General features: G+C 48.0%; 1 protein-coding gene across 1 annotated transcript; it reads left to right on the top strand.

Moving 5' to 3' along the window:
* The first annotated feature begins 115 nt into the window (after nt 1-115).
* Nucleotides 116-20,951, top strand: GUCA1B (guanylate cyclase activator 1B). Its single transcript, XM_060307710.1, has 6 exons — nt 116-2,110; nt 8,884-9,214; nt 15,789-15,938; nt 17,310-17,430; nt 18,138-18,311; nt 20,411-20,951. The coding sequence occupies exons 2-5, from the start codon at nt 9,008-9,010 to the stop codon at nt 18,263-18,265; spliced, it is 606 nt and encodes a 201-aa protein (XP_060163693.1). The 5' UTR covers nt 116-2,110; nt 8,884-9,007; the 3' UTR covers nt 18,266-18,311; nt 20,411-20,951.
* The last annotated feature ends 682 nt before the right edge of the window (nt 20,952-21,633 follow it).

Below are 21,633 nucleotides of genomic sequence, written 5' to 3'. Positions count from 1 at the left end.
TTTCTTTTGGTGAATAGCACTCTTTTTGTTTGGGGATGTCTACTTTTCCATAAAATTAAATAGTAGTTAAAAAGCTCTGAAAGAGGCAAGATGACAGTGGGCTGAGGTTGTTGGTGTATCAACCCCAAGGGAGTGATACGTTTCCTTTTTACAGCAGAATCCGGCCCATGTCTTTTGTGGTTTCCTTCATATCTTTGGGGTAGTTATGACTTCTCAGTTTTCCACCCTTAAACTAGAGTCCCTGTTCTCTTTTCCCGACCTGCTATCAGGTATGAGTGTTCTGAATGCACACTGCTCATGTATCAGACTTACATTACTGTCATTAACGTGAAAAGAATTACAGCCTTGTGCCCCATGACCTCATTCTGTTTGCAGCTCAGTTGTCTAGTGTGTCATTCACAAATGCCTAAAGCCTGTTTATCCCAGGTATAAGCCTCAGAATTAAGAACTAGTCAATAAATCAAGAGCAGTATAAAATTAACTGTATCTAGCAAAGCAGCCATTGTGACTCATTTTCATTTTGAAAGAAATAATTCTTTAAAAATGTAGACCCACATCTAATCCTTTTTTTGTGCTTTTTTTACAGACAGTGTCAATCACTTTATTATAATAGGATGACTTCTGCGTACTCGCCTCCAGTGGCTCTCTTTTAAAGGTGTACATCCACTTCCAGCTGTTTTCAGACTAAAGTAGCCTCTAAACCAGATTACTTAGCACTTCAAATTATATATTAAAATCTTGTTTTAAGATAAATACAGAGATAAACTACACACACAACAAAAATTCATGGTGTTTCCTTGGCATAAGTACTTGGCATATTTGAAGCCTACTTGATATAAACTAGGTAATTTCTTTATTCTGATAGACTGAGAAGCGTCTTTTTGTTTGTTTTTTAATTGGGTCTCCTGAGTAAAATATATGTTCTGAAAATTAGAATTAATGCCCAAGTCTCAACTTTCTGTTTATGGTGGTGACGGGAGGTAGTGAGAAAAGTAGACCTGATGTCAGGATGGCAGAAGGCAGGTAGGAAGTGAGACGGTTTTTTATTGAGGTGAAGCCCTGAGTTCACTGTTATTTTCTCTGATCTGAAGTATAGTTTCTTTTCATATTAAATAAAATAGTGTAAAGGTCTGTTTTAAATTATTGGTAGACTCTACAGATTAAACTCGTTCAGTGCCTAGTTTTGATGCTTTCAAGAGAATTATATGTCCTTTGACCACTTAGATATGCCACAGTAAATACATAAAGCAATTATTTTAAATCAGTCTATTTTTGTAACATTTCTGTTTGTCAGCTACCCTTCTTCCTTTCTTACACTATTAAATTAGCTTTACTGCAACATTCATGAGTAGCCGAGTAGAGAAAACAGGCCTGAGTCAGATAAGAGTTCAAACCCACTAACTGCTATAAACAGGCAAGGTGTTTAACCCTCTCAGAGCCTCAGTTTACTCATTAGTAAAATGTAGGAAATAAAACTTATGAAGGTTGGAGTATTGAATTAGGTAACTTGTAAAGCACCTCACACAGTACCAGGCAGATAATAGACATTCAATAAATACTAGCTATGTGAATGAAGAACATTGCCTGCCATATCAGTAAACAAAGGATGTTGCAGCCATCAAGCCGTCACGTTACAGCCACCCTGACAGTGCACCCTGAGGAGACTCAGGATGAGAAGCACAGGATACTGCCCCCAGATAGCTGAAGTCATATCAAAGGAATGATTTCAGTGAGCCCAAACTTGCATCTCCCCATACTTAGAAAACTGCAGAATTCCTTAACTCGAGACACCTGGTTTTCTTTAATTAATGGTAATCTTTTGATGTTCCGAATACCTGGTCCTTATTGCAAAAACCTCTGTATATCCTGGCTCTCCCCCTTGCCTCTTCGGAGCAGTCTCTCAGAGTTATCTGAGATGCTGTGTCCCGAGCTTAAGTCCTCAGTTTTGTCCACTAAATAAAACATAACTCTCGACTTTTAGATTGTGCTTTTTTTTTTTTTCAGTTGACAGCTATTACCAGATGGCCAGAACAAATTTGATGATACAGCAGATGCTTGTGTGCTGTACTGTTTAAAAACCAGCTGGAAAGGACTTCAGAGTATCTCTAAGGTGAGGATAACACCTTACAGTGTTGCAAAATTTAATTTAGATGAGAAAACATGTAGCATGCTTATTATGATAACCACCATACATTATGCCAAGCATTTACAGATATTATTTTATTTAATCTTTATAACAACCCAATAAAGTAGTTACTATTATCCCCATTTTATAGGAGAGAAAACTAAGTTTGACTTGCCCACTTAATTGCACTTTCAGTTGACAGATGAAACTGAGACGAAAAGGTGAAACTGATTTATCTGAGTTCAGGTTAGTGAAGACAGAGCCTCAGAATCTAATTTTTTTTTTTTTTTTTTGTGGTATGCGGGCCTCTCACTGTCGTGGCCTCTCCCGTTGCAGAGCACAGGCTCCGGACGCGCAGGCTCAGCGGCCACGGCTCATGGGCCCAGCCGCTCCACGGCATGCGGGATCCTCCCAGACCGGGGCACGAACCCGTGTCCCCTGCATCGGCAGGCGGACTCTCAACCACTGCGCCACCAGGGAAGCCCAGAACCTAATTTTTAAAGGCTAGGATGTACTCAAATGCCCACACATTAAATGCAGACTATTCAAACCTAAAATCCAGATTTATTTCCCCTTGCACATTAGCAAAGTGTGCTACTCATTTCCCCTAAGGCTTAGAAGTAAAGAGATTGACTGGGGGAAAATAAAGAAGAAAAGATGTAAATGTGTATGAGTAAAGGCAAGAAGCGTAACCCACAGCGCGATCCCTGTGGTCTCAAGGCTGACATTGGTCCTGACTGTCTGAGGCAGCAACAGGAGAGTTTAAGCTCCAGCAAGGAGGGGCCTACTGGGTTGTAGGAACCCTGGCATGGAGACAGTTAACCCTGGGGCTTTGCGCCAGGCCCATCTCAGGCTCTGCAGACACTGGTTTGCTCACACGCATTTCGTTGCCCCTGGAGCCAGGCTTATGGCTGAATGCCTGCGATCCCCAGGGTCCTCTTTGCAAATCCCTGCTCAATTCCTAACCCTGTCCTCCTTAAAGCCTTACTATTGTTACTCACTTCACGCTACAGTTCTCTGTGGGGTCCTAATCCTCTTTAAAACTGATATATTTATACCTCAACAGCTCAGCAGTATTTAAGGGCAGGTCATGGGCAACTGACCCACATGAAAAGCCAATTGAATTTTCGATTCCTCTGCCAGAGGCTAAATCAAGTTCTGATTCATTCATACGGTCTCTTGAGCACAGGTGCCCACAGCAGTGGATTGCATATGCTGTCTTCAGGTGTGATGAGATGGGGACAAGTTCAAAAAATCACTGGAGACCTCTTCCGGTGCTAAAATCCCATTATCTTTTCCCATTGACAAATATCTGCTAGGGAATTCCCTGGTGGTCCAGTGGTTAGGACTCCGCGCTTCCACTGCAGGGGGCACAGGTTCCATCCCTGGTCGGGGAGCTAAGATCCCACATGCCGCATAGCATCGCCAAGGAACAAAAAAAAAACAGGAAAAAAAAATCTGCTAACCCAGGCATTCTCAAAGGAATCAAGAGCTGTTGTCTTGTAAAATTAAGAGTAGCACACATCAATTCAGCTCTGACCGTGTGTCAAGCACTTTGCTCAGTTACTCAACAAGTCTTGTTTCTGCCAAGAATTCCTTGTTTGTGCCAAGCACTGTTCTAGGTTTTGGAAATTCTGCAGTGTGTATGTTGAAGTCCCTCTCCTCAAGGACCTTAGATTCTAGTGAGGAAGACATGCTAGGGGAAAAAATAATAGTAAGATAATTTCATAAGCAGTTAAGCACTATGAAGCAAATAAAGTAGGATAATGTCAGAATTACTTCAGTAGCTATTTGAGGTGAGGTTGGGAAAGTTCTCTCTGAGGAGGGGAGAATGTCAAGAAGGAGGCAGCCATGTGAGGGTCTGGGGAAGAGCATTCCAAGCAGCAGGACCCATCAGTGCTAAGGCCCAGTGAGTGTGGTGTGTCTGTGGATAGGGCAGAGCAACATGAAGATGAAGTAGGAGGATCCTATAGTGCATCACGGCCATGGGAAGGAGTGTGGATTTTATCCTGAGTTTCATTGGGAAGCCATGGGAGGGTTTGGAGCAGGACAGTGATAGGATCTGATTTACGCTTTAGAACACACTCCTCTGGCTGCTGGGTGTGGACTGGAAGGAGGGAGGTGATGGGAAGGTGGGGGCAGGAAGGCCAGTTAGGACTGCTGCAGTGGACCAGTGAGAGGACGTGGCCTGGACCAGAGCTGCAGAAATGGAGGGGATGGGAAGTGGTTGGATTCAGAATAAGTTTGGAGGTGGAGCTGATGGAATGACCTACTAATAGATTGAAATGAGATCTAAGAGAAAGGACTCAGGGATGACTCCTCATTTTTGGCCTAGGCAGCTAGATAAAATGGTGATGCCGTGACTGAGGTTGAGAAGGGTTGAGGAGGGATTTGGGAAGGAAATCAGTACTTTGGCTTTGGCCTTGCTAAGTTTGTGATCTGAGTTGAGCTGTCCAGTAGACAGCTGGGCTCATGAATCTGGAATCTACAAATGGTATGTACTGTTGAGGGTGAATGAGCTCTCTCGGGAGAGCATGTGAGTAGATGGGAGAATGGTACTGAGGACAAGCCTGGGAAGCCCAAGCATGAAGAGATTTGTTTAAAAGGAGGAGGTGCTGGCAAAGGAGATGTGCAGTCAGTGAGATTGGAGTGAAATCAGACACATGTGGGTCCTTGAAACCTAAGGTGTTTGAAGGAAGAACTCACTTGGTGAGCTGTGCTGAATCTGCTGGCAGGTTGAGTAGGAAACGTAGGTCATTGGTGACCACTGTAAAGCCTTCTCCATGGAGTGATGGGGATGAGTATCCAATTGGAGTAAGTTGAGGAGAGAATAAGAAATGGAGAGGATGCAAAACAGGTTCAGTTATCTACTGCTACCTTAAAAAATGCCCGGCACTTCATGGCTTCATGACAACATCTACTTTGCATGCAGATCTGCAGTCTGGGAACACTGTCTGCTCCATTTGGTATCAGCTGGGGTGCTGGAAGGCCAGGCCTGGAGGCATCTACAGGTTCACTGACTCCCTCAGCCTGGTGGTTGAGGCTGACTGTCAGCTGGAAGCCCTGCGTGTGCTCTGGGCTTCCCCACAATATGGTGGCTGCATTCCCCGGGCAAGTCCCGAGGGAGAGCCAGCCACAAACCCTGTCACCTTTGATGACCTAGTCTCGGAAGTCACATGGTGTCGCTTCTGCCCATTCTCTTTGTTGAGTACCATAAAGTCCCATCCAGCTTGAAGAGAGGGAGAAATAGACTCTTCCCCTTGATGGAAGGAACATGGAAGACCAGACCTACTGCTGTGCCAGTTTCGGAAAATAACATCTTCCACAAGGGGTTTTGTTGTCACAGGAGCCAAAGTTAGGACAGTGGCTGGAGGGGAGTAGGAGTCGGCAGGGCCAGTGGATCCAGTAGGCACAGTACCTAGGGCTCACAATATTTATTTTTCTTTATTTTCTTTTTGGCTGCGTTGGGTCTTCGTTGCTGCACGCAGGCTTTATCTAGTTGCAGTGAGTGGGGGCTACTCTTCGTTGCGGTGCGTGGGCTTCTCATTGCAGTGGCTTCTCTTGTGGAGCACAGGCTCTAGGCGCGTGGGCTTCAGTAGTTGTGGCACTGGGCTCAGTAGTTGTGGCTCGCAGGCTCTAGGGTGCAGGCTCAGTAGTTGTGGTGCATGGGCTTAGTTGCTCCGTGGCATGTGGGATCTTCCCGGACCAGGGCTCGAACCCATGTCCCCTGCATCAGCAGGCGGATTCTTAACCACTGCGCCACCAGGGAAGTCCCCGGGCCCACAATATTTTTAATTTCTTTTAAGTGTTTTAATTTTCAAAACCAGAAGAAAGAAAGAATATAATGCAACCTAGACTGGCCTGGATTATATTCATCTTTTTACAAATGAATGATAAAATAGCACTTTTAATATTTAATTATCAATATTAATCTTGTGACCCATGAAGGCAAACGTGGGTAGGCCCAAAAAAGTCACAGTGGGATCCTGAATGTGGGATCAAGGAAGAATTTTTGTTTTGTTTAATCTTGTTTTCATAAAGGTGATATTAAAGCACATCTGCAAACGGGAATGATCCATTAGAGAAGGATAAATGGAGGGTGCAGAAGAGAAAGGGATTACTGTGGACATGAAGTGCTTGAGTAGGCAAAGGGAGGTGACATCTAGAAACCAAGTGGAGGAGCTGACAGGGGGAGAAGTGGGAAAGGGACGCTGCATCCATCGAACCAGGAAGAGAGGCCGGGTATGTGAGCACAGGTGCAGAGAGGTGTGTCTGCTATGGGAGGATGAGGTGGTTGTCAGATGCATCTGCTTCTCTGTGAAGTGAAGGATGTGACAAGGTCATCAGTTGAACGTGGGAGCAAGGGGAAGTTTTGAGGGCAGGAAGCGTGGTGGAAGAATCATCTTGGGGAGAAGGGACTCAAGTCAGCAGAGGAGAACGTGCAGTACAACTGTCCGGCATTATTTGAAGTGTGTGCGGCCAGTGTGATTTTCTGACTTTTTCCAGCTGTGTTCAGCCTCAGGTGCAGATGAAGTGTTAGTGCCTAATTAAGGGGATAGCTGTAGCCAGGGTCAGGTTTTGCCAAGCAAGTAGTTAGAGGGAGAGAGGGGCGCAAAGGTCAAGGTCATGGCAAGGAAATGACAAGAGTTCTGGGCCGTGCGTCAGGATAAGGAAGAAAGTGAGAATGTGACAGATGTTAAAAAGCATAGTGATAGATGGGTTGGACGTCTCAGCAGTGCTGGTGAGTTGCTGGAGTGAAGCTGTTAGTGTAAGTGAGTGGAAGGAGAGGCGATGACGGTGTTTGAATGTTTCAGACCATCGGTAGAGAAATTCATGGTAGCAAGGCCTCCGGTAGACATTCTCAGACTTCACGTGCCGTGGAAGCACCTGGAGAGCTTTTTAAAACACATACTGTGGCCCCGCAATCCCAAGTTCCAGATTCACTAGGGGAGGAGGGCCTGAGATTCTGCATTTCTAACAGACTCCCAGATGTTGCAGCTGCTGGCCCAGGGACCACAGTGAATGGGGGCCAAGGTGGGGTGGAAGAAAAGCTCTTGGGAACTGGGGAGATAAGAACCTTTGAGGCCAGAGTGGGAGGGACCAGCTGTCCACCTGATGCTTTGGGACGAATGGTGACATCACCAGTGAATGATGACAATATGGACAAGTATGGACAAGGTGGGAGGGTCAGACGTGGCCTCGAAGGCGCTGGCATTTCTGAGGGAGAAAAGAGGAAAGAGGAAAGGTAGAGGCAACAGCTGAACAAGGAGGAGACCAGCCTTAACCTCCAGACCCAGAGGCACGTGGGATTTGGGAGAAAAACCCATCGGCACTTGAAAGGATGACAGAGGAAGCGGGGTTCCACCTTCAGGGATGGCAAGGAAATTAGAAGAACTTTGAGAGATTAGGGACGTCTGGAGGCAGGGAGCTGAGAGTGAGAGCGAGCGAGAACGAGCAAGAGAGAGAGAGAGACTGGAATGTACAAAGCAATTCAGGAATGAACATCCGTTGGGAGGCAGGCAGTGCTGCGCCTGAGATTATGAGACACACTGGAGGGACTGCCCCTAAAATCTCAAAAAAATTAGTGCTCCAGGTTTTCTGATTTCTTGGAGGTGTCATTTTTATATGCCATTAACATAAGCATGAGTATATAACTGATTCAAAAATAAATTCGCAGGACTTTCCTGGTGGTCCAGTGGTTAAGACTCCACACTTCTAACGCAGGGGATGCAGGTTCGATCCGTGGTTGGGGAGCTAGGATCCTGCATGCCTAGCGGCGCGGCCAAAATAAATAAAATAATTTTCAAACCCAAATTCGCATGAACCTTTAATATAAAGTAAGAGCCGGGGCTTCCCTGGTGGCACAGTGGTTGAGAGTCCGCCTGCCAATGCAGGGGACACGGGTTTGTGCCCCGGTCCGGGAGGATCCCACATGTGGAGCGGCTGGGCCGCTGAGCCTGCACGTCCGGAGCCTGCGCGTCCGGAGCCTGTGCTCCGCAATGGGAGAGGCCACAACAGTGAGAGGCCCGCATAACGCAAAAAAAAAAAAAAAAAAGTAAGAGCCTTCAGAGATAAGTTAAGCCACGCTCCCAGATCCTTCTCATGTGTTTATACTTTGGAGAAAAAGTGGGAAGAGCCCTGCTGATAGGTCTTGGATGAAGGGTGTAAGAGGGAAGTATTTGTACTTTAAACTGGGAGATGGAGAACTTCCAAGACTCAAGGGTGTGATCTGTAAAGGAGCTTCAGATATCGTGCTGGGCACTGAGTTAGTCTGGGGACAGAGGTGCTCACCCAGAGCCCTTCGCATCATATATCCTGCTGCTTCTCATTAGGCCAAGTGAAGGGCAAGCCCCAGCTCACCAGTAATTCTGTTTTATGGGCTAGGAGTTGGCCTTGCTTCCTCTCTGCACTTCAGAGTCTCCTGTATCTCCAAGATGGGCCTCCCTGGAGCAGCATGGTGCCCAACGGAAAGGGACAGGGAGCACGTGTGAGATGGGAGGGTCTCAGCCTGTCTTCCCAACTCCCACTCCCATCTGCCTACCTCTCAGTGTCCTCCCCTTCTCCCTCTTCAGAATCTGCCCGGCAGCTTAGTTGAGTGGTTGATGAGACTAAAGGGAGGGGTGAGGCTGGGGGAGCTTAGCTGACTGGAGGTCAGACCTTCCAGGGGAATCTTCTAATGATCTTAGGGCGCTTAGCTGGCCTGGTCCCGCCCCCTCGCTGCCAGCCCCCTGCACTGCCCATCCTGTTCTGTTGGCTAGGAGATGATGAAGAGCCTGGCTAAGAGGAGGAAAGGGAGGAAGAGGGCCCTCGCCTAAGGAATCCATTGGCAGAAGCCCGGGAGGAAGCATAGACCCTTGCTCCCTGACGTCCCCGGGAGCCAGGATGGGGCAGCAGTTCAGCGGGGAGGAGGCAAAGGAGAACGGCGTGCTGGACGTGGCGGAGCTGCAGGAGTGGTACAGGAAGTTCCTGGAGGAGTGCCCCAGCGGCACGCTCTTCCTGCACGAGTTTAAGCGCTTCTTCAAGGTCACGGGCAACGAGGAGGCCTCCCAGTATGTAGAGGGCATGTTCCGAGCTTTCGACAAGAACGGGGTAAGGCGCCCTGAGGGGGAGGACCGATGGCTCAGGTCTCATCCCGGTGCTAAAGGAGCATCCTCAGTGGGAGCTCAGTTCCCCAGTCCTCCTGCTTTTCCTCTGCTCTTCGTTTCTCTCCATCCCCTCTCGCCTTTTCTGTCTCACTGTTCCCCCAAACTCTTCTCCCCATCATTCCTCTTTCCGTCTTCTCTTCCTCCCCTCCACCTCTCCGCTCTCATGTGACTGGCCTTCCTGAGAGCTGAGGGGAGACTCTGTAGAAAGGCGCACGGCCCAGCCCTCTCTGCGTGTATTTATGGACAGGGCTCCGTAGCCGAAGGACCTGGTTTTTCGCACCCACCAGAGCACCCCTCGCTGTAAAGATAAGGGGCTCCAGAGCTGCCCTAAATGGGCGGAGCTATCTTGGAACAGGTCGTGAGCGCCCCCCTTGTTGGGGTCCTTCGAATTGAGACCGGTCAGCTCTTCCCACCCAGAAAGCTGGAGGAGGCTCCTTCCTGGACTTGGAAGTTGGACAGATAATTGCAAAAGCCCCTTTCTACTCTTCAAGCCATAAAAGATGTCATGAAATCATCCATCCACAGGGTTTCTTCCAGCCCTTGGATGGCACCAGGAGCTAAGAAGATAATATATTTTGTAAATGCGCACCTGGGAATTGAATTCAAACATTGAAATCCCTTCATTACTTAAGGCCATCCAGTCCAGCGCCTCTGCAGTACTTTAAACCATTAGGTTGCCTCAGATACCTATTTCAGTCCCCCAAATTGAGGGGGAGGTGGGTTGGACCTAGATAATTAATCTGGAGAAAGCGGTGGGTATCCCACTTCTTTGTAGGGGTGAGCTTCACTTTCTAGAGAGAGTCACTGGGAACGCTTCTTCAGGTCCCAAACTGACCCTGGTACCGGTCAGTGCACATCTCCTCATCGCCTGTAGGGGGCGGGAGGGCGGGATCAGCGTCATTCCCTGCAACAGAAACCTCCTTGGAGATGAACCCTATCTCGGGGCCCAGAGTGAGCTTCAGCCTTCTCAAAGCTCCTCTCCACAGGCGCCTCTGAGGCAGCAGCAGGCCTGGGAGGGAACAGGCAGAGGTTGTTATTCCAAATTCAGTGAATTGATTGACCAAGATCATATACTCAGGGGTCCTGAGTTCCAGGCAAGTGCTCCTGCCCAGAAGGCAGTTTATTGGGTTTTTTTTCAGAGAGAAAATGATTTTTCTAAGTGTTGAATGTCACAAGAAAAGTAAATAAATAGATTATATATAGCAAGAGTCACTATCATAGATTTATCAATCTTCCTCAAATTCATTTAAAATTCAGTATAATAACAATTCAAGATCTCAAAGGGATTATGAAGCCCCTGGGAATAATATGGCTGACCTCTTATACCTAATCTCCTCCTATAAATCAGCATATAATATTCATCAATTGTTTTTAAAACAACCTTTTAATTTTGGTATGATTTTAAATTTACAGAAAAATTATAATAGTGCAATTAATTCCCATGTACAATTTATCCAAATTCTCCAACTGTTCACATTTTGCCTCATTTGCTTTACCATTCTCTCCGTGTAATGTATTATGTATTTATGTATATATACATACACATAATATATACATATATGTGTATATTGTGCATATACATACATATTTTTTAGAGAAAATTATAGGCATCACAACCTTTTACCCAAGTATTCTAGTGTGTATTTTCTAAGACCAAGGGCATTCTCTTAACCTAATAAGTGATCAAATCAGGAAATTCAACAGTAATAAATTCTGTTATCTGATCGACAATCCATATTCAAGTTTGGTCGATTGTCCTGGTGACATCCATTATAACCTTTTTTTTTTTTTCGTTTGATCACACATTGCATTTACTTGTCCTGTCTCTTTCTTAGCCTTTAATTTGGAAACTTTAATCTCAGCTTTTCTTTATCTTATTTGACTCTGACATTTTCAAAGACTGCAGACCAGTGATTTGGGTTTGTCCCATGTTGCCTCGTGATGAGATTCAGGTTACACTTCTGGCAGAAATGCCCCAGAAGAGATGCTGTGTCCTCCTGAGTGCATCATGTCAGGGGGCACATGATGTTGGTTTGTCCCATTAGTGGAGTGGTTTACTTCGATCACTTGGATACATGGTGTTCTGCCAGGTTCCACCACTGTAAAGTGACTCTTTTTCCTTTGTAATTTATAAGCATCTTATAGGGAGATACTTTGAGACTAAGTAAATTTCCTGTTGCTCATCAAGTGCTTATCCCCTGGGTTTGGCCTCAGCTGATAATTTTGTAACTCCACCGTCCCTTCTCTGTTTATTACTTGGCCTCCTGCTGTAAGGAAGAGCATTCCAGGCAGGTGTTTTCAGCTCCTCTGTCAGGGACTGAGCCTTCTTTCTTTTCTTTTCCCACTTTGTGTCTCCAAACCTCCACCCGACTCCACTTTCCACCTTGGCACAGTCTTTGTATCACCAAGTCTTGTTTCTAGGCAGTTGGTCTGAGATTTCTGGGGCAAATAAAATCAAAAGAGCTCACAGACCTTGCTCACACGTCAAAATCTGAGGTGGTGGAAACAGGGTTTTGGTGGAGGCAAGGAGGTAGGAGTACCTACCTGGTCTCTGCTGCTGCTACGCCCCCTCCTGGTGGTGGTAGTAACACTCGTCTCTGGTGCTTGCCTGTGATGCACTGGATGGAAGAAAAGGGAGGATGAAGCTCAAATGTCCTTCGGGATCCTTATGTAAGGAGTGTTGGGGGTCAGGGTTGGTTCACCAGTGCAGCCCGTTCAGGGAGAAACGACGCAGGTAATCCCACAGAGCAGATCACGTTCCTGTCACTTCTGCTCCAGCTCTTGAGTAGACAGGCATTTCCATCATCTTGGGCCCCTGTGAGTAATTGAAGCTGATGAGAGCTCGTGTGCAATTCATGAGATTAGCCCCAGCTGGAAGCTTTCCAGAGCTGGTCTGGGGGGGTAGGTGTTTTTTTAAAAATTTTTTTCTATTTCTTTTATTTTTATTTTATTTTATTTATTTTTGGCTGTGATGGGTCTTCATTGTTGCGTGCGGGCTTTCTCTAGTTGCGGCGAGCAGGGGCTACTCTTTGTTGCAGTGTGCAAGCTTCTCATTGCGGCAGCTTCTCTTGTTGCAGAGCACAGGCTTTAGGCGCGTGGGCTTCAGTAGTTGTGGCATATGGGCTCAGTAGTTGTGGCTCGTGGGCTCTAGAGCACAGGCTCAGTAGTTCGGCGCACGGGATTGGTTGCTCCGTGGCATGTGGGATCTTCCCTGACCAGGACTCGAATCCATGCTCCTTGCCTTGGCAGGCGGATTCTAAACCACTGTGCCACCAGGGAAGTCCCTAGGGTGGGGGGGTTTGAAGTAAACTCGCAGGGGAGATCACTTGTCAGGAAGGGGCTGCTCTACAGTGGGCCTCAGGTAAGGCGAGGGGTCTTTGTGGAAACCGTATCATGGTGAGACAGGATGTTACAAGAACAGAAGGTTCTAGACAAAGAATGTGGGGGAATCTAGAGATCTGGAGAGTAGGGATTTGTCCGTGGTTTTTTGTTTGTTGTTCTCCCCTTGGTGCTAGACACCAGGTTCATTTTGTAGACAGTAATAGACCTTGCATGGAGTAAGACATTTCTCCCAACCTGATGAACTGGAGAAGGCATGTAGCTTGAAAGGCTCTGCCACTTGCTGGGTTGGAATTTCTTGGGCAACTTATTCAACCTCTGAGTCTCTGTTTCCTCATTCATAACATGGGGATGACAGACCTGAGGGAGATGATGTATGTAAAACAGATGATCCCTACCAGCCTTTTTTTTTTTTTTTTTTTTTTTTTGCGGTACACGGGCCTCTCACTATGGTGGCCTCTCCCGTTGCAGAGCACAGGCCCCGGACACGCAGGCTCAGCAGCCATGGCTTACGGGCCCTGCCGCTCCGCGGCATGTGGGATCCTCCCGGACCAGGGCACGAACCCGTGTCCCCTGCATCGGCAGGCGGACTCTCAACCACTGCGCCACCAGGGAAGCCCCCTACCAGCCGTTTTGCACACATTTTCCTACCCAATTCTTATTTTAAAAGAAACCTAACATCTATTTTTAGTAAGCTTAATAAATAGTAATTACTAATGAAAATAGCCTTTTAAAGAACAACCAATTTTCACATTGTACACCTTAATCTTACACAGAGTTCCTTAAAAGGCTATTTTGCAATTATTACCTCAGTAGAGCTGGGGAAGAAAAACTGGACACAAGCCAAATAACCTTCAGTGAGCAAACAGAAAGCAAACTGGGACCATTCATACAATGGTGCACCATGCAGTAATAAAAAGGAAGGAACTGCTGATGCATGCAGTGACTGAGATGAATCTCCAGGGCATTGTGCTGAGTGAAAAAAAGAGTTACACATTATATGATTCTATTTATGTACCGTTCTCAAAGTGAAAATATTATCGTGATGGAGAACAGATCAGTGGTTGTCAAGTGTTACGGTTGGGGGAAAGATGTGACCCTTAAGAGGTAACACAAGAGAGTTTCTTTGTGTTGAGAGTTATTCGTATCTACACGTGATAAAATTTTGTAGAACAAGTGGGGCAGGGCAATTCAGGGGTAGGGGATTAAGCGGAACAAACTATTACATATGAAATAAGCTACAAGGATATACTGTACAACACAGGGACTATAGCCAATACTGTATGCTCCAATAAGTGGAGCATAATCCTTAAAAATTATGAATCACTGTATTGCACACCTGGAATGTATATAATATTGTACATCAACTATATTTCAATTAAAAAATTCATAGAGGGGCTTCCCTGGTGGCGCAGTGGTTAAGAATTCGCCTGCCAATGCAGGGGACACAGGTTCGAGCCCTGGTCCGGGAAGATCCTACATGCCGGGGAGCAACGAAGCCTGTGCGCCACAACTACTGAGCCCGCGTGCTGCAACTATTGCAGCCGCACGCTTATAGCCCGTGCTCTGCAACAAGAGAAGCCACCGCAGTAGCCCCTGCTCACCACAACTAGAGAAAGCCCACGCGCAGCAACGAAGACCCAAAGCAGCCAAAAAAAAAAGACTACTGGTGTGGGGCGAGGAACACCCAGCAACTGCTAAGAATCTACCCTACAGAAGTTACCAGAGACATAAGAAAAAATACATATGCACAAAGATGTTCATTGTGTCACATAAAATATCAAAACCATGTTCAGCAAGAGGGACTTCCCAGTATTCCTCTGAAAAAGAAGAAGAAAAGGTATGATTTAAAATAATTTTGAAGGCATGGGAAATTTTTAAATAAAAATCCAGGAACTAAAATTATAGCTACAGTCTAACCTCAATTAGGTAAATACATTGTGAGGAGTGTGGAGGACCAGAAGGAATTATATAAAGGATGTTGAATAAAACTCTTCAGGTAGGCTCATCTTATTTTCTTGGTTTTCCATTAGGCTTTTTCTGTTTCCTCATTTGGGGCCTTGTTCTTCTGTTGCTCAAACCTTGCCCACCCAGGCACCCCTTGAACCGGGGCTGAGTGACCTGACCCAGTGGGACAGTGGGGCTCTGGGCCAGCAATGCCATTTCTGATTACAAAGTCACGGGAATGGGCTTCCCTGGTGGCGCAGTGGTTAAGAATCCGCCTGCCAATGCAGGGAACACAGGTTCGAGCCCTGGTGCGGGAAGATCCCATGTGCCACGGAGCAACTAAGCCTGTGCACCACAACTACTGACCCTGTGCTCTAGAGCTCACAAGCCACAACTACTGAATCCACATGCCACAACTACTGAAGCCCGCATGCCTAAAGCCCATGCTCCGCAACAAGAGAAGCCACCACAATGAGAAGCCTGCGCACCTCAACGAAGAGCAGCCCCTGCTCGTCGCAACGAGAGAAAGCCCGCGCGCAGCAATGAAGACCCAACACAGCCAAAAATAAATAAAAATTTTTTAAAATTTATATTAAAAAAAACACAAAGTCATGGGAATGACAGACACTCCTGGGAGAGATGACAATTCCAATTTTTGATTTGGAGGGCTGAGATCCTGACCCTGAAATACGTGAGGTCCTGCTTTCTAATTTCCTGTCAAAACTATGTTAGTCTGAAATTCAGACTTAATCATTTCTTCATTGGTTCATAAATATTTATGAGACTCTGGGTGGAAGTGGCATTGTGCTAAGCATGGAGGAGGGATAAAAGCAATGTAAACCCCTCTCCTTTCTCCCGGAGCATAGACTGTAGCTAGAGAATGAGACACACGAAACACTTAAGGGTAGAATAGGTGGTGGGTGCTGGGAGTGTCGGAAGAGGGAGAGGGAGATCATTGTGGCTGAAGTGGTGTGAGAAGGAAGGCTTCCTGGAGGAGGGGACCCTTGAGTTGAGCCTTGAAGGACAGATAGGAGTGGGTGAGCATGGAGACTGGGAGTAGATTCCAGGGCAGAGAATAGCACAAGCACAGATGCAGAGGCACACGGAATGCAAGGAGGAGGCAAAGCCCTGAGTTTACAGGGATGGTGGCCTAGATTAGGGCTCACACCTGCACTCCACGGAGATAGGGCAGTGGGCAGGAGGGAGCCTCACAGCTCCCACTCCCAATGCAGGATGACACCATCGACTTCCTGGAGTATGTGGCAGCCCTGAACCTTGTGCTGAGGGGCACCCTGGAGCACAAGCTGAAGTGGACCTTCAAGATCTATGACAAGGACCGCAATGGCTTCCTTGACCGCCTGGAGCTGCTGGACATCGTGGAGGTCAGTGTCTACTCAGGGCGGGGGTGCAGGGCAGGCACCTGGGCATGTGGCCCCGCTGGGCTGTGAGTGCTGGCTGCTGAAGTGGGGGCCCCTGGGGCTGGGGCTGGGAAGGGGCATTGGAATCCTTCAGAGTGTGCTTTCCGACCACAGTGAAATTAAGCTAGAAATCAATTACAAAAAGAGAATGAGAAAATCCCCATGTGTTTGGAAATTAGGCAATCCACTTCCTAGTACTCCATGAATCAAAACAATATCACACATACACACAAAGTATTGTGAACTGAATAATAATGCAAACATAACAAAACTTGTGGAATGCAGCTAAAGCTGGACTTGCAGAAACATCGGTGGCCTTAAAATGTATATACTAGAAAATAAGAGAGGTTGAAAATTCAATGATCCAAGAAGTCATCTCAAGAAATTAGAAAAAAGAGTAAATTAAGGCCAAAGAAAGCAGAAGGAAAGAACTAATAAAAAGCAGAAATTAATGAAACAGAACACAAATGCATAAGGAAAGTCAACAAAAGCAAAAGTTGGTTCTTTGAAAAGACTAACAAAGCTGATTGACTACTAGCAAGAACAAGCAAGGGGTAAAAAAAAGTACTACAGCTCAGACTCTGCACGAAACCTGCATTAGCCTATTACTCCCCAGAACTGCACTCCGAGGAGGGGATTGTTGGTCCATTTTACAGATAAGGAAATCGGCCCGTGGAGGTTGTGTGGTTTGCCCAAGTTCATCCACCAGGAGGTGCTGGGCTGCCTGTAACCCCTGAGCCTCCCAGCACCGTTAGTGGGGCGTGCTTTGTGCCAGGCGCTGCACTGGGCAGGGGGGACCCAGAATGCACACCTCTGTCCTCAGAGCCCCAACCAAGGACTAAGGATAACCCTCACATTTGTCTGTCTCTTCCCCGTTTCACTTCCAAACGTTGCCTCATTGCCAGAAACAGGGCAAGGGAGACACCTGTGCTTTTCCCTCTCCCGTCATCCTATTTCACACACATACACACACATCTATAAATACACTAAAATCTCTTTTCCTCTCTGAATCTCCATTTCTTCCTCTGTAGTGTGGAGTTTAGACCATCACTGTGCCATCCACATCCCTCCTTAAAGGTTTTGACACTCACAGTGGAAATGCCAAAGGCGTGGGGCAGAGGCGGTGTGTGAAGCCAGGAACTCCTCGGTTGGAATTAGGCCAATGGGACCCTGAGGGAACAATGGGACCCACGGGTCACTTTTAATTTGGTCCCGTGGTCCTCAGATGCACAGACTGGGGGGCAGCGCTGGGGACAAGCTGCAAAGGGATGTGGGTCCTGGGGAGAGGGCAGGGTGTGCAGGGTCTTGTGGATACCGCCGGGTTCTCTCCCACAGTCCATCTACAAGCTGAAGAAAGCCTGCAGGGTGGAGATGGAGGCTGAGTGGCAAGGCAAGCTGCTCACACCTGAGGAGGTCGTGGACAGGATCTTCCTTCTGGTGGATGAGAACGGAGATGGTAATGGGCAGAGAGGATGGTGGGGCGGGTGGCGGGCACGGCACCCATCCTGGATCATCCCACTTTCTATCCATGTGCCTTAGGCGAGGCCCTTCACCTCCTGACAGTGAGATGGGTGTAGAGGGGAATACCTAAACTAACAAGGGTGTCACTAGCATGTGAGGTTTGTAAGAGTGATTAAAACTCCTGTGGGAGTTGCTGATGGAGGCCAGGCAAGCGCAGTGGAAGGAGAGAAGCTTTGGAGTCGGGCGGACCAGGGAGCTAAATTTACCCTCTCAGCCTGGTCTCAGTTTCCTCACCTGGAAAATGGGGCTAAGAACGGTTGAAAGGAAAAAATGGGGTCATGTACTTAAGAGCCAGCTACTTGGGCTCTCCTCGCCGTAGCTCAGAGCCCCAGCCCCAGGCTGCACAGGGAGGCAGCTGGCTGGGAACACACCCAGAAGAGCCCTCGAGAGCATTCTGAGGGTACCGCGGGCAGAAGTAAAACTTAAACTCACTTGCAAATAAAGTCCCTTAAAGAAACGCTTGAAGGTTCCAGGTGACTCCTGGAGAATCAGGGAATTGACAAGGCCCAAGCTTAGGCCCTGAGGCCGCAGGCTCATCTGTGGACAAGGTGTAGGCGCACCCAAGGAGAGAAGGCCTCACCTCTCACCCCCACCCCACTTCTTCCATTCCCCCTGTGACCGTCTCTCCTACCCCTTGTGCAGGCCAGCTGTCCCTGAATGAGTTCATTGAAGGTGCCCGTCGTGACAAGTGGGTGATGAAGATGCTGCAGATGGACGTGAATCCCGGTAGCTGGATCTCTCAGCAGAGGCGGAAAAGTGCCGTGTTCTGAGGGCTCCAGCGTCCTGGGAGCCCCTCCAAGACCCCAGGCTCACCAGGTTTCCAGAGCAGTGGGAGGGTCCCTGGCTCAGCCTGCTTATGCCCACTCTCATCCTGGCTTGGACTTCCCGGCATCCCCTGTGCAGGGGGTGGGGCGGAGTGGGGAGGGGAGGGGCCGTTGGTCTCAAGTGGCCAACAGGACCCGGTCCGTTGGGAGGATTCACAGGGTGGTGAAGGGAACAGGCTTCCTCTCCCCCTTCAGCTGCTCCTGGGAAAGCTAGGCCTTGGCTAGGTGGTTGTGGGGTTTCCACAAACTCCTACGTGGTTCATAGCTGGAAGCAGGGAAAACTGAGGGGTAGGGGTTCCATAGATGAAATTAGCAATAAGAATGCCCACACAGTGTGAAGCTGACTAGTAGAAGGGTGGGGCTGGCAGGTGGTGTTGACTCTGAAGAAAAGGTAGAAGGGATGGATAATAATCGGGGAGAAGGGATGGATAATAATTACATCACCCCAGGATCCTGAGGAATGTTCATGGGAGGACTCTTGCCTCTTCCTCTCCAAGTTGTCCTTGCCAAGGGTGTCAGGAGGGAAACTTGCAACAAGTAAGGCCGTGGTCTTCCTGCCCTTGGAGGGGGTCAGCTGTGCTTAAAGGGGCTGTTTCAGCACTGCCCTGGTGCTGCTCCCCCAGCCCCTGCTGCCAACCCCTCCCAACCCTCCTCTCCCCCTCCCTACCCCTCATCCCTCACACTCACCTCTCCAACCCCTGCCCCCAGAATGGACCCTCCACAATTCCCCATCACAGGCCCACAAGCCAAATGTGTCTCCTTAAAAGATGGAGAAAACTTTACTCTGTCTCTGGAGAGAACTGGGGCCTGCCAACCTGGGTTCTAGGCCAGGCTTTGCCTCCAACTGCTGTGTGACCCAAGACGGCCATTTCTTTTCCCTAACCTTGGTGTCTCATCTGCACGGTGAGCAGGTTGGGCTAGACAAGCAGTTTTCAGATTATTATTTTTTTAGATGTGGAATTCTTTTGGCTGCACTGTACAGCTTGTAGGATCTTAGTTCCCCGACCGGGGATTGAACCCAGGCCCTCAGCACTGAGAGCGTGGAGTCCTAACAACTGGACCGTGAGGGAGTTCTCTAGATGTGGAATTACTTTTGTTATACAAACTCTATGTGCAACCCCAGTACATAAACTAGATTAAAAGGCAGTCACTCTGGGGCTTCCCTGGTGGCACAGTGGTTAAGAATCCGCCTGCCAATGACGGGGACACGGGTTCGAGCCCTGGTCCGGGAAGATCCCACATGCCGTGGAGCAACTAAACCCGTGCACCACAACTACTGAGCCTGTGCTCTAGAGCCCACGAGCCACAACTACTGAGCCCACACACCACAACTACTGAAGCCTGTGCGCCTAGAGCCTGTGCTCCGCAACAAGAGAAGCCACCGCAATGAGAAGCCAGCACACCGCAACGAAGAGTAGCCGCCGCTTGCCACAACGAGACAAAGACCACGTGCAGCAAGAGAAAACCCGCGCACAGCAACGAAGATGCAACGCAGCCGTAAATAAATAAATAAATAAATAAATAAATAAATTTATTCAAAAAGAATCCGCCTGCCAATGCAGGGGACATGGGTTCAAGCCTTGGTCCGGCAAGATCCCACATGCCGCGGGGCAACTAAGCCCGTGCGCCACAACTACTGAGCAGCGAAGAGTAGCCTCCTCTCAGCTACAATTAGAGAAAGCCCGCAAGCAGCAACGAAGACCCAACGCAGCCAAAAATAAATAAATAAAAGGCAGTCACTCTGGTTGCATGGGGTGCCGAGGAACTCAGAAAAGGAACTCATGTGACTAGATATGTTTCTGTGTTTTATGAAGAATAAAACTAACTTGTAGAGCCTGTGATTTCATGGGCATTATATTCACATAAAGTTTCCTTTAGAAACAAATGTAAGGTAAAAAAAATAGTTGATTAAAAAATAATAGTAATCCAGCTGGGACACAGATATGCCCCAAATCATGAAGATGGTATGTGAATGAGGTTGGGGATATGTCCCAGTTCTATCCAAATACCCTCCCAGCTTTGACCTCCAGGATTTCCCAAGAGGCAGCCACCAAGAGAAGCAGCAGAAATGTCAACTCTCTTTTTTTCCAGGTTGCCCCAGGCATTGAGCTCCACCTTCCCTCCATGTCTGTGCTCAGGCTGGCGGTCCCCGGCTGACTTCCCAGTCTGAAGTGGTTCACGTGATGGACAGGACGGTGTGAGCGAAACACATCCTCTCCTCCCCACCCAGGGGGCTCTCTGCAAGCTGGGGATTTACCCCCCTTTCCGCTTGTTTGCTCTTTCCCACCCCTGGATTTTTTTTTACTCCCTGAACTTCCCCCACACCCCACTGAAGCGAAGACTCAAAGTTCAGAAGGAAAGAGCATCTTTGAAAAAATGGTCATAACTGTTCCAGCCTATGTCTCTCCCCAGGTTCTTGGACAGGTGTTCCTAAAGTTGGGGTGTGCAAAGAATGGGGATAGAGCCCACCTATAACAGATTGTTCCAATTCCCAACTGGCTGTCAGGTGTCACTGCAGCAAGAGGGATTTAGGCTAGATCAGGGATGGTCAGGACACTTGCCATAAACAATTGAGTCATAATCCTGTGGGGAACCATGTGGCCCCATGTGCCACCGAGGGGCCAGCAGGGGAAGAACGAGGGTGTTGTGCAGTCACTTCTGAATAAATATGGATTTCCTCTGGATAAAGGAGCACTGTCTATAGTATCATATTTTATTATAATGATGCTTGGCCTGTGAGTTCTTTGAAGATGAGAACTGTCGTCTTCTTTGCACGTCTAACATCTAGCATTAATACAAAGTAGGTGTTCGATAAATGCTTGTTGAAGGGAGGAACGAATCAACACAGACCACACAAGTACACTCTGGGATGCTGGGGGCAGGATGGGTGTGTGATACAGCACCCAGATGGCGGCCGCAGCCACCAGATCTGTGTGATCCCATTAGCGTCCCGGGAAAGCCCACCTCTGCATCAAAGCTTCTCTGTCCAGAAGAGCGTGGAACTGGAGAAGCTCAGTGGAAGAGCTGGTAAAAGCTGGGGGAGGGGCCAGAAGGGGCTGGGGAGGAGCCTGAGGAAGGTTGAAGGCTTCCCCCAGCAGGGAGCGGTTACCACCAGCTGAGTCGCACAGAGAGTTCAGGAACCCTCCTTCCCCGTCCCCTGCTCTGAATCCCCACCCCTGCCCCTCTGCTGCCACCATGTGCCCCAAGCAGGTGAGCTGAGCCTCTGAGTTCAGAAGACTCCATCTAGTATTAAAACAACGAGACACCAGGCACCACCACACACCTGTCCCCAATACAGAAACAGCAGGGCGGTG

The sequence above is a fragment of the Globicephala melas genome, chromosome 11, assembly GCF_963455315.2.
Source record: "Globicephala melas chromosome 11, mGloMel1.2, whole genome shotgun sequence".
Classification (NCBI taxonomy): domain Eukaryota; kingdom Metazoa; phylum Chordata; class Mammalia; order Artiodactyla; family Delphinidae; genus Globicephala; species Globicephala melas.
This window is presented reverse-complemented; position numbering and strand designations above follow the sequence as displayed.